We start from the raw sequence: 15,201 nt of genomic DNA on the forward strand, positions 1-15,201 counted from the left end.
TGCAGTGTTGCCTAACACATCATAAAATTAGAAGCAATAGCTATCACTCATCGAATACTTACAACGTACAGTGCACCATAGTGTTATATGAAAATCATCTCATTTTATCATGCCAACAACCCTTTAGGGAACCTATCGATATCATTATACTCTTTCTTAAAGATGAAGAAAGAGCCAAAGTGCACAGCTACAAGTCAGAGCTGGGACTGGCATCCAAGTCCGTCACTCCAGGACCAGCAGGTGCTCCTCGCCGTGACTCTCCACTACAGCCCCAATACCAGATTGCATGCTGGCATTAAAAACAGCCTGGTGACTTAATAGGTGTCAGCCCACGGCGATGCTCACAATGGACTGCTAGGGGAAATAGGTTCAGAACCAGCAGGATCTCGCTTATCATTGCATGCACGTAAATACATACATAAATACCCACACAGCAACGCAAGAGACAGGCATGCAGGAGGCTAATGCTGTGGAGCAGCTGTCCTCCTTGGCTGAGAGGACTGTGTGTCATTTTCATTGTCTTTGGATTGCTCTCCTTCGCTTTTCACCCTAATTTTTGTGCTGCTGCTTTTGCTTTAAAATGTTGCGGAAGTTGCTCTATGTCGCCTTTAACCGCACTCAGACAACACAGATGGCTACAGAACAGTGCTCCCCAGCCTCTTTCTGGGGTGTGAAGAGGATTGTCACTTTGGCCAGCCTGTGATGAGAGGGAGGCTTGTTGTGGGGACGCTTCCTCTCAGTCAGGGCCACCTCCCTCCTCCCTCGGGGGTCCTCCTTCTGTCGCACTCTGTTCCCCTGGCAGAGACGGCCGTGGCCGTGGCACTTGGTCCTCTGGCTGGCGGACGTAACAAGGGAGAATGAATGCTTTCTTCTTGATGAGAGTCCGTTCGGTTTTGGTCGGGAATTATTCTTCTAAATGTAATTAAACTCTGTTCTAATTACAAGTGGAATAGAAATTCTTTGGAGAAAAGTTAGGATATCCTGAAAAGTATAAAAAGCCAATGTGACTCACCCATCCTTTCCTGCTGCTGAGTTGATAGGGGACCCTGGGAATTGGAGTTGGACTAGCCAAGGACCCGGTAAAATGATGGCTGACAGGGGAGGTGGCGAGGGGGGACGGAATGTCTGTGAATGTCACACGGCCTCTGCCATCAGTGAAGGCACCATGGCATCATGGGAAAGCCACAGCATCTTGGAGCCAGAAAACTGGGTTCCTAACCGCTTCCACCTGGTACTAGCAGGTTACCGAACTCCTGTGGCACTCCTAGCTGCCTATATCCCAAACTGCTTTTGGAATGAAGTGCGGAATGTGAAAAGAATGATGACGTAAGTTGTGTGATGTCTTTGTAAATAATATCAGTTCTTCGTACTTTATCGGGTGGTTATGGGCAGGTAAATGAAACCATGCAAGCGAGAGCTCTATGTAAAGTGGAATGTGGTACAGTTAGTTATAAATGCCTGTCGGGGACAGGGTGGATTCTGGTTCGTGCCAGTGTGGCTTTTCCAGGATGCAGACGTAACAAGGACGTAACAATCTATCTTTTGGAGCCACAGCCGGTGGCTCCCCGCTTTCCCCTCACTGTCCTGGCCACCCTTGCAAGAGTCATGTTAATGAGTCACCGTCCGCCGGTCACTCAGGGAAGGCAGGACACCACAGTCTGCGGCGTGCTCAGGTGTTGTTGTCTCCAGGGGTAGGAAGGACAGCACAGGGGAAGGAGTCCGAGCTCTATGATCCTGGTTCTGGTACTTGCAGCCCCAAGACCTCAATCAAACGACCTCCCCACTCTGGGCCTCTGTGTCTCCATCTGTGAAGTGGGGATGATCACACAGGGTTGTTGTGGGGGTCGCATGAGAAAATGTGCATCGATGGCCTAGTCCTTTAAGGGTAGTTTATAAATGTTTCATTCTCTTCCACTTCCCTTTCAATGTCATCTAACGTAGAGGAGGGAAAGTGGAGGCAGAGAGAGATCGAGGGGGTCAGGTGGGCTCAGAGATACCCCACGACAGGGAGGAAGCATCCGGATGGCACACCTTGCCTCGTGCTCAGTCCCCTCTGCCACAGAGACATCAGGCTCCCTCGTGTCCCTGCAGGTTTGCCTTCTGCTCTCAAACAGGATTTATGAGAAACAACGCCCTTGTCCACACTGCAAGTTGTCTCCCGAGTTTTAATGAGGGCAGTGATACCTGGAGCTAGTCCGTGAAGGGCCGGCAGGCAGCCGCCCTCCTGGCAGGACTAAGAGGAGGGAGACTAGCGGGCGCGACGGAAGCCGGGAGAGCGTCTGCTTGCACGGGGCTCGGTGCTGACGAGAGATGAGTCCCTCGCCCAGCGTGGTTCGCACACCTCTTGCTACAATTCAGAGACAGGCGCTCTACTGCTGAGGGGACAGGCTTAACGTGAGGAAGGACTTTGTACACACAACCTGCTTTGTCATAGAAGCCTCCCTCCAGCCTAACCCTCTGTGTGGCGGCCTAGGCTAGGCTTCCTACCTGGACCCGGTGCGAGACCCTTCCAGACAAAGCAACAACTCAGCTAATGGTCAAAGGACATGAGCAAGGATGAAGCTCCACCTTTGTTTTTCTCATCCAGATCCCCTGGGCTTTCCCCAAGTAAAACCAGGAAGTGCTGATTCTGAAAAGGAGGAGGAGGAGAAAAAGGAGGAGGAAGAAAAGGGAAGTGTGCTCTCAGGCCCTAAGACTAGAGCTTTAAGACAAAATTCAGTGCTCCAACTCAGAGTGAGACATGAGTGTAGAAAACATTGGAGACTACTAACACTAACTCGGATGTATGATAGTTTAAAAAAAAATTCTGTATCTGCTCAGAGTTCCCTCTGAGTCTGGGCTGCTCCATAGAGCCCCCCAGTTCAACTTTCCTGCAGTATGCTGGTGGCCGCCTGCCAGGTGTGGGCCCGGGCCCGTCCCAGGGGAGGACTCCGCGCAGGGCAGTGGGGGTGACACCGGGGTCAGGGCTCCTCCCTGCGTCTCTGCTGGGCCCCCGACTTCAGACGCCCTCTCCTCGTCGCCTCTCAGCTACCCAGTCATCTCCCATCCGGCCATTCACTTCCGCTCGATTCCGCCCACCGCGGTTTAGTAAGGCCTACTGTGCGGAGGCCTGGGCAAGGCCTGGGGGCGCAGGGATGGCCCTCCCTGCCTCTGCCCACAGAAGGCCGTCTTCAGGGGCTTCCGTGCTCAAAGCGCCTCCTGTGGCTCCTACGGCGTTTTCAGCACTGAGGATGCAAAGGCAAACGACTCAGTGGCATTCAAAACGCGTGCTTTCTGCCACACCCTGTTCAGAAGCATTTACTATCCTCTCACGGCCCAGATTCTGGGGTTTATCACCCTCTACATTGCATCGCTTGCTTAGGCTGGCTGTCGGGCCCTCTGAACTCTCTTCCTCACCACCCCTCAATGCACAGGCCTCTCTTCCCTCAGGAGGCTCAATGGATCCATCCATCCACCCACCATCCCCCCATCCATGATGCCATCTAACGTCCACCCAGCCATCTACCCATGCCCTCACTCACACAGCACGGGCTCCCCCCTTCGATACATACTGTCCTGGGTTCCAGGCCCTGGTCTGGGGATGCTGGGCCACCGGGGGCCAGCTCCTACCCTGTACAGCTCCTTCGGGGGATCAGGCCCCTGCGCCCACCTGCCGCTCCTGCCCCTCCCCCAGGAAGAGCTACCCACCCGCCTTCCTTTTCTCCAACCATTTCTTCCCATCAAAGTCCACCCAAGTCCTGCTTCTGAGCCACGGCCTGCAAGCCGCCCGCGTGCTCAGGAAACCCTCCCTGCACTGAGCTCTCAGAGCGCGGGAATTCCTGGCTCCCTCGGCCCCGGCGAGAGCAAGCCTCACGTGAGGCCGCCAGTGTCTGCGGCCTGCGGGGTGTGCTCTGTGTCTCCCACAGATGTGAGTGTGAGCACACTCCCAGGACGGAGGCTGCGAGGGACTGGCTGCCCGCCAGCCTGCTTTGCAACAAGGGGTTTAATGAAGTGACACTTCGGGCCATGATAAAAAACTTACAAAAGGATAATTATTGCCGGTGTGGTGCGTCTCTGCGAGGGCGCCGCAGCAAGGGGTCCGCGTGGATTAAGTTCTCGATTCCACGTGCTGCCCGAGGGGCACCGAGCTCCCCACACATCCTCCCTTCCCCACGAGACAACCGTCACCGTCCCCTCATCAGTGAAAAAGCCATGCGAGAGGGCTGCTGGGAAGGTGCCTCCTGGAAGACTCGCTTTCCCCCCAGGGGTTACATCCTTGGACTCACTGATACCCCCAAGAAAGGGCCATGGGCCCTCCTGGGACAGCCCCATTTATCACGCTGTCCCCCTCCCTGTTGTGCTCGGCGACTTCTTCATGGAAGGCCCGTGAGTGGTCCCTCCTGGGACTGGGACACGCTGAGGCGTCCATTTCATGAAAGTCTGTGTGCGTGTGAGTGCGTGTGCATACGTTTCTCTCTGTGCCTATGTGCGTCTGCATGCGTGCTTACACAGGAGCGAGTCCTGGCTCTGAGGTGACTTACCAGTGTCACCTCAGTTGGTGGCTCACTGAGGTCAGGGCACCTTACCACATTCGGAGGCTCCAGGGACAAAAAGCAGTGGCCAGCACTTGTGGTTTTGCCCTACACTATTTTTAAAGTTAAAAAAAAACAACAAAAAACCCAAGCGGAACTCATTGCCATTTAATAGCTAGCTCAGATTTAGATAAGCTGCCAGCCCAGGGCTGGTGTGACAGGGCCCCGCTGCTCCGGGCCCTGCGGGGAGACCGCGCTGCCACCCCCTGCGCCCCCCGCGCCCCCCGCCCCCGGAACCAACGGCAGCGGGGACTCCACCCCCACCCCGTGCCAAGGGCTCCCACCAGCCCCCAGGTGTCCTCGCGATGACCGGAAAGTTTGTTCACCGCTCCCACTCACAGACGAGAACATCGAGGCCCCGGACGTCAGTCACGTGCCCCTGCCCACAGTCACCTCATCAGTGAGCAACAGGGCTGCCGCTTGAACCTGGTCCTTCTGCCCCAAAGCCCCTGCTCTTTGCATGACTCGGCACGGCACCCCTCCCCCCCGGTTCCTTGCCTCCAGCCAAGTGCTATAAAGGGAGGGCTGAGCTGGCTGTTGGCTTGTTCAACCACTGATTTTCCATGAAGAAAAACGTTTCCTTCAGAAAGATCAATTACAACTAAATACTTCGAGAGGAAAGTTCTCTCAGCCGTCTTGCAGTATCAGTCTAACCCACGCCTCTAACCACTTCCTGGCCATATCAGGAACTCTGGCTTTTTATAGCTGGAGACCATGTTCAAAACATCAGAAGGGCCCATCCCGAAATCCACATCTCTCTGCAGCCCCACTGCGGGCCAGGCCGGGCTCAGCGGCCCCCGCCCCCGCCATCCGCAGTTTGCCAGGTCATTTCACAATCTACAATGTGGGGCTTTGACCTGCAGCACCTTGAGCGCATGTGTGAGTGTGTGTGTGTGTGTGTGTGTGTGTCCTCTTAAGACAAAGCACATCCAGTGATTCTCAGAAAAGCTGGCCCCTCCTCGTCAGAAAGATAAACCCACGTGCCAATCATCCTGGCCCTGTTTGTTTTCACCATTTTGGAATCCGTGGCCCCCGGCTGCCTGGGCATTTTATTGTCACCGCTGTTTATTCCCACCCTGAGCCCGGGACTCTTCCCCATTCACAGATGCTGAGCTCAGAGCTGGCGGAGGACAGGGCAGGCAGCCTGGCGCACACCTGGCCGACAGCAGGCGCCGCAGCCCCCTGGACGGGTGGAGGGCGGGAAACCGTGCCCGCTGCCTGTCCTGCCTCGAGCCTGCCGACCAGGCTGCCAGCCCCGTTCGGAGCACCCGGAGCTCCGGGGCCCCTGCGGCTGGGTCAGGACCCACCCCCTTGCTGCCCTCTCCCTCGGCCTGGCTTCTGACTATCCAGCTTTGCCTCTGACTCTGGCCACAGGGTCCCTCCTTGGACCTGACAACACAGTAGACATAACGGTGATCTCAGTATAGCCACCTCTCATCAAGGACCTGCCAGGTGTCTACGAAAGGCCAACGAAGACCTGAAGGCTTGACCATGGAGCCTGGCTGCCGCGTCCAGGTCCTCTCTCCACCCTGTGCGCTCCCGAGCACTCGCCCAAGCGTATTACTCCCAGTCTGTAACCCCTTGTCACAAAAATGAGACAGTCGGGTTGTCTGCCTCATGGGGAGGCTGTGAGGCTTAAGTAAACTTGAGCCTGCCTGATACTGAGGACACACATAACACTCTGCTGGGGGCAGCTCTCGTGATGCTCAGATGTCTCGGCCCAGAGGCACCGCACAGTGTTGGTCCCTCTATGTCCATGTGCCCCAGAGGAAAAGGGTGCGGCGTCACCATGAAATCATGCTGTGGAGCTGGGAGCCAGGTGTGGAGCACGAGCTTCTCTCCTGCACTGCAGTGAGCTTCTGGGATTTGGAGCCACAACTGGTCTGTTGGCCAGGACTGGTCCTGGGCCCTGGGTCCTCTCCTGGCCCTTTGATGTCTGCCCTTCCCAGGGCTTCCCTTGGGATGGCCTGTTCCCATGGCAATGCCATGCTTTGCCCTTGACCCTCAGTCCTATCTGTGAAGCCCAAGGGCCACTGGAACCTTCCAAGGCAGGGGGGCGGGGCGTGCTCTCCCTTGTTCCAGGATGTACGTCCAGCTGGGCACTCAGGAGGATGGGTCTGCTCCCCTCTGGGTGCCTGCCTTGTCCTTTTGGTATATGGTAATAGGAATGACCCACGTGAGCATGGGTGCCTCACTTAGCAATTTCTAGAATGCTTTCCTTTGCCTTCAGCGACCCACTTAACACCCCAGGGAGAGGGGCACCCTCTGCTCTGCCCATGCCATGCGCGAGGAAACCGAGCGCTGCATTTCTGGTGTTTGGTTTGGGTTTGTGATACTCGTAACTCAGGGTAGGGCCTGGGATGAAAACGTACCCCATGGAGTCAGCCAGATTGCTGCCCTCTTGACATTGGATTAAAAGCACCCAGTTCAGCTCAAGGACACACCCTGTTATCCTGGATATAAAGATGCCCCTGGCAGAGCATGGGGGTGGAGCACATGGCCCAGAGGTGGGCTGCTTGCACAGGAGTCCCGGCTCTGCCGCTCACCAAGCTGTGTGACGCTGGGCAAGAGGCTGGACTTCTCTGTGCCCTGACTTCCTCCTGGAGCCTGGCTCCCACCGCCTACGGGCTCAGAGAGGAGACACTCCCAGCTGCCTGCACTTTTAAGAGACTTAGGGCGATTTCGCCGCTGCAGTCGATGTGCACAGTGACTACGTACGTGCCCTCGTTTTCTAACCGGCCTCTATCGTGAAGTCCAAGTCTGTCTTCACTGAGGCGGGACGCCCCCAGGAGCGAGGGTGTGACGTGGTGCCGCCTTTGGCAGAGGTCCCTTCCCAGTCCTGATCTGGTCCCTTGTCCACCACCGTCAGCCCTCTGCCTCAATATGCAACCTCAGTTCCCGGCGACGACTGAACTTCCCCCTGACCCTTCCAGTGCCCTCACTTTGCAGAGGAGGAAGCTGAGATGGAGGGAGACGTTCATTCAAGGTCACACAGCATGTTGAAAAGGATCAGTTCTGACCTCCCAGTGCCCGCGGGCATCTCCGGCGGGCCCTGAGCCCTGAGTGTGGATGAAGGGTCAGAGCCAGGATGTGCCCTGTGGTCTCTGGGCTGAGTAGGAGGGAGGGAGTATCAGACGCTCAGCTCTGTGTCTGCTTTCTCTTCCAGGGTGGCTCCGCTCTCTCCCCAGCCGCTGTCATCAGCCAGGAGAGAGCTCAGCAGCAGGCAGCTGCTTTGGCAAAGGAGGTTGGATGCCCCACCTCGTCCATCCAAGAAATGACATCCTGCCTCCGTGAGAAGCCCGCCGATGTCCTCAATGACGCCCAGACCAAGGTGGGCACTTGTGTGTAGGTTGGGAAGGGACATTTTACAAATGGCCTAGGAAGGAGACACGGTCCACCCAAGGCCACACAGTAGGTTGGTGGCCAGCTGGCACTAGAATGCACACTCCCTGACCCCCAGCGCTGCGCATGGACCCAGTATACTGTGGACCCAGCGAGGGTACGGGTAGCCCACGGATCTGTGTGCACCGGGGTTTTATCTGTAAAGTGGGAATAATGTGTCGGCCTTGTGGAGTAGGAGAATAAAATGAAGTGACATGTACAGGGTCTTTCCGGCGCAGGGGCCCTGCCGGCAGGTCACAACTGCACGTGCCAAGTGTCACAGGCATGCTGCAGTGGAGCTGGGCCACCCTGCCCCTTGGATTGGACAGCTGTGTGCTCCCCTTTCCTGCCTGAAAAGACCCTGCCCACAGTCTCTGGCTGACCCTGCCGCGAATGCAGGGGACCCTAGCAGGGGTAATTGTCATCAGAGCTGATGACCTGATACCTTTGGCAATGAGCCTGGGCTTACAGACCTGGAGTGGGTCTCATCCTCAGACCCCCATATGGGAGCTAAGCGCATAGTGGCCAAAGCTGATCCATTTCCCTGGCATGTCCCGCCTTTGGCCACACCCCCCCATCCAAGTCAATGTCTCCTCCTGGCACTTCTGGGCTCAGGCTTCCTGTGGGTGCTGTCACCTCGGCAGGGGTTCTGGAAGCTCCCCCTGGGGACCAATCATTACTCAGCCTGAGACTCACCTTTCTGTACCTGGCACTGTCACCTGGGGTCCTGCCTGCTGCTCTTCTGCTCATTGTACTCTGAGTTCCCAACAGAGCCTCAGATAGATACCCAGCACCAGTGTTCCGTAAGGTTAAGCAAAGCAATGCAACTGATTATTTCAGTCCCGTTTCTTTTCAAAAGAAGAAAGTCCATGTAAACAATTGCATTCCTTTGCACCCAACACAGCTCCTGGCTGTGAGTGGCCCTTTCCATTACTGGGGTCCCGTGGTCGATGGCCGGTACCTCCGAGAAGCTCCAGGCAGGGCGCTGCAGAGGGCTCCGCGGGCGAAGACCGACCTGCTCATCGGGAGCTCTCAGGACGACGGGCTCATCAGCAGAGCAAAGGCCGTGAAGGTAGGCCAGGGCGTGGGGGGTGCTAAAGGGAGGGTCGGGGCCCCCTGGTGGGCGTGGCCCTAGCTCTGGTCCTCAAGTTCTGATCTTGGTCAAGAGTCATCGCCTTACTTGTTCATTTACAAAACAATCGCTGAATAGCTACTGTGTGCAAAAGGTGTGTGGGGGGTGGTCAAGGGGTTGGGGTTCAGAAATAAGACACGTGCAGAGTTGGGAGCAGCACAGACACAGCCACACCCCCAGGTGGCTTCTGTGATGACTCACTGTGGGAAACAGTGGGCAGAGCCCAACCAAGGAGCTCTGTAGCTTCAGGGTCCAGCCTGTAGATACCTCTGTCCCATGAAGGAGGCTTGTCCCACTGGGACTGGGAGAGGGGGAGGGAGGTGGATGGGGGGCACTGCTTCCCGATCCTGGCAGGGAAAGCCGGCCCCAGCCTTCCAAGCCGGTTTTCTTACCCGGGAAGCTGGTACCGTGCACCTGGCCAAGCAGCCTCATGCAGCTTGTTGTCAACACAGCAAAGGGGAATGAGTTTTGAGTCTATTTATCTGCTTGGACACACACTTCCTGCCCGGACCAAATGTCATCTCCCCTCACTCGGATGTGGCTCACCCTGGAAGAAGCCAAGCACACTGTCCCCAGCCCATCCATCCCTCCTGGTCAATGCACTTTTAACAGGGACAGGCCCTTTAGGCTGTCATACCTGGGAGGGTGGCCCGGTGCATGCGCACAGAGAAGACACGAACCTTAATGCGGGGCTCTGTCTGGCTCTATGGAATCCAAGGCAGCATAAATGGAATTAGCAGCAATAAAATCACTCATGCAGATGACATTGCCTTGAAGCACTCTCTCCCTTGGGTGCTGTCTCACTTAGGGGAGTCTATCGCCCCGCGACAGAGGCGCCGCTTTGACGTCATAGACATACGAGGGCATTTATCGCAGTGTGAGTTATTGTGGCAATACATTGGAAGCGACTCAAATGTCCATTAGCAGGGGAATGGCTGAATAAATTAAGATACACACAGACTATTAAATATTATGCAGATGGCAAAGAGAATGATCCATCTCTCCTAGCCTGAGGAATGTCTGCGATGCGCTGTTAAATGGGAAACAAAAAATAAGAATGCCGAGCAGTGTGCAATGAAGGAAGCGTTCATACTTTCAACAACAACCAACCTGTATCTGTCTGTTTGCATGTGAATATAACTTTAAGTGAATTATGTGAAAGGATAAAAGTGTGGAAAGATACACGGCAAGCAATTCACATTGGCTCTCTTGGGAGGTGTGGCACTGTGAGAAGAGAATATTATGAATTTAATATTACTACATGTACCAGTATATGTTCTATATAACCTATGTGCACATATATGCATACATGTAGATGGAAAGAGAGCTGTGCTGTGTGTGTGAGATATGTCACAGAGCAGAGCTTACTCGCTGTTAGCTTCCATCCCATTGACTCACAGCCCAGGACAAAAAACTCTCGCCCCTGACCCATCACATGTGACTTGTGTGTCTCTGCCCAGGGCTGCGACTGGGCCACTGAACCAAACTAGCTCTCAGGAAGCACTGACGAGACGTTGCTCTCCCCCTGGCCCTCGGCATTTCCCCTCTAAAATAAGGGGTCTTCAAACACTTTTGATCAAGCCCCGCATCAGTTAAAAATTAGTCAATACAGTCATTTAGTATGAACGATATATACCCATGCATCTTCCTGTGCTACAGTGCTGAGCTATTGTAAGACAAACACCAGAAACTGGGAGTTTGAGAAGGAAATGGAGATTCTTATATTTGGGTTGCGGCCTCTCCAGGGTCTATGCCAGAGACGGTGCCCTATGAACGGGGCATAATGGAGGGACACGGCCACTGGCCCCAAGCCCTCGTCTATGTAATGCCTCGTTTCACGTTGCTCAGCAGGGTGGGATGTGGGGATCTTTGTGCAGAAGAGACTATATCCTCACAGCTCCGGTTCTTTGGACCATGTCCTGAAAATGTATCCCAGCCGTCTCCGACTTGAGAAAGGGAGGAAGACCTATTATGGTCCCAGGAGCCTGGGGCTCATCCCAGACGGGTGGGAGGGAGCAGGCCCTGGCTACTTCCCGTCCCCTCCCGCAGCAGAGGAGAAGCCGTCCACAGGGGCTGCGGAGGGGGCTCCCACTGGTGGACTTGGGGCTGTGGCTGACCCGAGAGCAGCCCCAGTCTGCACTTCCTGATTATTCCGGCCCATTGTAAGAGGGCTGCCATGGCCCTTCCGGTCGTCTCCCAGCAGGGTGTGTGGGAGTCCCCCACCTCTGCCCTCAATTTCTGAGCCCCTCCAGCCAGGAGCCTCGACCCAGGGGACAGGGACCCCTCCCCAACTGTGCATTTTCGTTCCTCGCATTGTGTTTTCCTCCAAGGGTTTCAAGGAGATGTTTCCTTGGTCTACACACAAGGGGAGATAGTGTCTGCGGACACGTGCCCACTGGCCCTGGCAGGAATGACTGGGGAAGGGCTCCCCCAAGTCCAGGAGAGGGGAACCCTGGGAGGGCATGGCGGTGCCACGGCTGCTGTCCAAACCCCAGTCCCCGACGCACCCCCTCTGCACAGTTATTCCTGGTGAGACCGCTCCTCTCTTAGCTCCCTCTCTGCCCGTTCTCTTGTGAACATGCGCTAGTGGGGCCACGGGGTCGCTTTTGTGAGCCTGCATCCTGTTCTGCCATCTTGGTGCTGATGTGGGGAATTGAAAGGAAGAGGGACATAGTCATGGCTGGACAGGAAGCCAGCTCCCCGCTTTCAGCATCTTGCATGCCGACACCCCCTCCATGTCTACGTCCAGCTCCACATTGCACCTCCTGCCTGGACTTTTCTTTTGAACCACGGACTGGTTTAGCCCCTGTGGTCTGATGTCTTCACTTCGATGTCTCATAGCTTCTCGCTCTTCATGTATCCAAAATAGCTGCTGATTCCACCTGTCCCCCTGTCCCCAAGCAGCACAGCCCCCGCCCCCCGCTGTGTCTTCACCGTCTCAATAGACCACAGCTCGGGCTCCGGCACGCTCAGACCGGAAGTCCCTCCTGACTCTGCTCTCTCCCATGCCACCAGTGGTCTGTCAGTAAATCACGGGCTCTGTCTTCAAAGTGTATGCAGGATGCTGGCGCTGCTCCGCCATCGCTCTGGCCTGCACCATCTCTCCGATCCACGCCGTCATCTTCGCCCAGGATTGTTAGAATAACCCCCGGGTGGCCCCCTGGTCTGGCACTGCCCCTGATGTCTGTGAGAACCGCAGTGGCCTGAGCCATCCCTTTGCAGTGTAAACTAGATCCTGTTGCTCCTCTACTCAAAGCCCTCCCGGGGCTTCATCTCACGCAGAATGAAAGCCACAGCCCTTACAATGCCCTTCAAGGTCCTGCCTGGCGTGGCCTCTATTTTCTCTCAACCTCACCTCCTGCTACTTGCCCCGGGCTCACTGCGCTTCATCCCAGCGGGTCCCTGTGGTATTTCTCAATGCTGCAGAGCATACTCCCACCTTAGGGTCTTGGCACCTGCTGTTCCCTTTCTAGAATGGTCTCCTTCAGGTAGCTCACTGCCCCACTCCTTCAGGGTCTGCTTCTTTGGAGGGGTTGACACTGAGGAAAGGGCAGCCAGACCCCCAGCATTCTCCTTGCCCGGAGCCTGCTCCCCGCCCTCAGCACTTACACCCCTCGATACAGTACGTACTTATTTGTCCATTGTGTTTCTTCCTCGACTAGAATGTGAGCCCCATGAGCACTAAGACTTCATCTTTGGTTCTCGGGAAAGAGTCTGGTACACAGCAAGTGACCAATGAATCTTTATTAGATTGGAAGAATGAAATGATAGCGAATCAACCACATGCCACGATCTAACGTAGGAGTCTCCCATGAAAGAGTCCATCCCCAAACCACCTTACGAAACAGGAATTGTTGTCACTATTTTGCGGGTGGGACCCCAGATCAGAGAGAAGACAGAATTCAAATCCCGATCTCCCTACCATCAGCAGCACTCTCTTCCTCCAGCACCCTGGGAAAAGCCGTCCACCAGCGCGTGTGCTGGGTATGCGTGTGCTGGTTACACGTGTGCACGTCGGCCGCCGCAGCTGCTTCGGGGGCCACGGTGTGCCAAGGGCTTTGCCGCTCCACCCGCATTCTTACTTATCTCAGCTGTAACGCGGTACAGAAGGTACTCGTGAACAGTCTCAAACACCACTGTGCTGAGGAAGAAACTGGCTTCCAGAGGATGGCTCATTGTCCCAAGGTCCTGTAACTAGTCATTTGCAGAGCCAGGTCTCCACGTCCGGTCCTCTGGCTCCAAATGAGGGGCTTTGCCCACAGCCCCATGTGTGTTCAAATCGAGAACAGGGCTACCTGTGCCCCACCAGACATGATCCTGAGCCAACACAGGGGAACCTCAGCGTCCTGCCTGACACGGAGCTGCAAGGGGGAGCCGTGGACACACAGGCAGACACCAGGCTGCCAGCTCCCCTTAGGTCCCGTATCAAAGTTTCTCTTATTTCAAAACATCCTGCCCATGCATCCCCTCCAGGTCACCTTCCTTTACCCTCACCTGCTCGTGACCTGGCCTTGGAGTTGGGTTTGTGGCTTGCTCCATTCACCCCGCCCAGCTGGCTCCAAACCACCCGGTTCTAACTACCATTAGTTGAGAAGGACCCAGGATGGCGTATTCCTGAGGCCTCGATCCAGTGATTTCTTCGCCTTCGACAGCAGCCCAGCCCCACCCCCCACCCCTCTCTGCTAAGAAGCAGGACATCGATTGCGGCAAATCACCACATCGGTCTCGAATGGGGTGTCAGGCATGTTTTCTAGTGCCAAGACCTATTTGTCAAGTCATGCAACACTTAATGAGGTCACTTCCTCCGTGCCAGATGCCAGGCTCCGTGTTTGGAGCATTCATACAAAGTACAGCTGCCCTCAAGGAGCTCACAGTTGGGTAAGGAGGCAGAAAATGAGCAAAAGTAAATACACCAGCCTGGGGGGATGGCCTCCTGGCTTCAGGACCTCGAGGACAGGTGGGGGCGGGGCCGCGGCCAGCACCAGGGACACCGTGTTGGAGGAGCTGGCCAGGACCTCATCCCCCTGCTCTCTGTCAACAGAGTAGGGACAGTGTCCTTGGACTGGAATCAAGAGCACCTGAGTTCCTGAGAGCCCGAGCCTCAGTTTCCCTGTCTGTCAAGTCAGGAGATTATTAGTGAGTAGCCTCATGTGGATAGGACTCAGGCACCAGTATCTGGCAAAAAGGATGTGCTCAGTAAATATCAGTTTTTCACTTAATTCTTTAACTGTACTATTATGACTCGTGTTCAATACTATTGTCCCTGACCCAGAGAATTATCCAGAAAAAGCAGGAGGAATACACGGAATGCACAGTCACCGAATTGCCTTCCCTGATCTGAGACCAGTTTTCCGAATTGTGACAAGCACGCATGCATGCTTTCCCCTCACGCCAACCCTGCATCAGTGCCATCGGAGCCCAGCCCACAGGCACACATGGTCCAGATTCCTGGGGGAAGTCGCAGGAGGGGCACGAGTCCCCCTGCCAAGTGCAGCCTCTGGGTCCCGCCTGTCACCTTAGTAGAGACCCGCCAAATGTCCAAAGACCGAAGAGGAAGGGTGGGTGGGTCTTCCATCAAGTCCCTGTGGAGACCCTCCCTCACCTGCCACCCCACCCAGCAAGTCCTAACAACACCCGCCAAGTAAGCGACATACCCGTGGAGCATCAGGGCTGCCTGAGACGCCTGGAAAGGCTCCGTCCTCGGAGAACGAGCTTATTTTCTGAAGTAGCAGCTTTCTGCTGAAATTCTTCATCCATCGCCGGTCGTGGTGGGAGTCTTTTCGCCCCTCTCCTCTCTCTCTTCCTAACTGGTGAAATTGACAGTCTGCCTACATTAACTGGCTTTAATTTGCATGATCAAAGCGGATTTGTTCCAAGATGCAATGTTCTGCCTGCCCCTCCAAACACAAGCATCTTCAAGGAAGGCAAGACAAATCAGAAATAACGTGTGGCCACAGCCGCCTTGCCCCGGAGCTCAGCCAGGAGCTGGCCTCGTCCGGGAGCAGGTGGAGGGGGGGCCCCGGGGGCGGGGGAGGGCCGCCCGCCTGAGAGTTGGGAAGCAGCACCTGGCAGCTCGAGACGCTGGCACCAGCCCCAGCTTGGGAAAATCGAGCCTCT

General features: G+C 55.6%; 1 protein-coding gene across 1 annotated transcript in view; it reads left to right on the plus strand.

The window, feature by feature from the left end:
• TG (thyroglobulin) overlaps window positions 1–15,201 on the plus strand; it is a 204,856-nt gene that overhangs the window by 164,439 nt on the left and 25,216 nt on the right. The window contains exons 42-43 of the mRNA XM_054590517.1: window positions 7,738–7,902; window positions 8,857–9,024. Of these exons, the coding sequence (XP_054446492.1) occupies window positions 7,738–7,902; window positions 8,857–9,024 (333 nt within the window). The remainder of the gene's footprint in view (window positions 1–7,737; window positions 7,903–8,856; window positions 9,025–15,201) is intronic.

The sequence above is a fragment of the Pteronotus mesoamericanus genome, unplaced genomic scaffold (genome assembly GCF_021234165.1).
Source record: "Pteronotus mesoamericanus isolate MK-2021 breed Mesoamerican mustached bat unplaced genomic scaffold, CSHL_Meso_final scaffold_174, whole genome shotgun sequence".
NCBI lineage: Eukaryota > Metazoa > Chordata > Mammalia > Chiroptera > Mormoopidae > Pteronotus > Pteronotus mesoamericanus.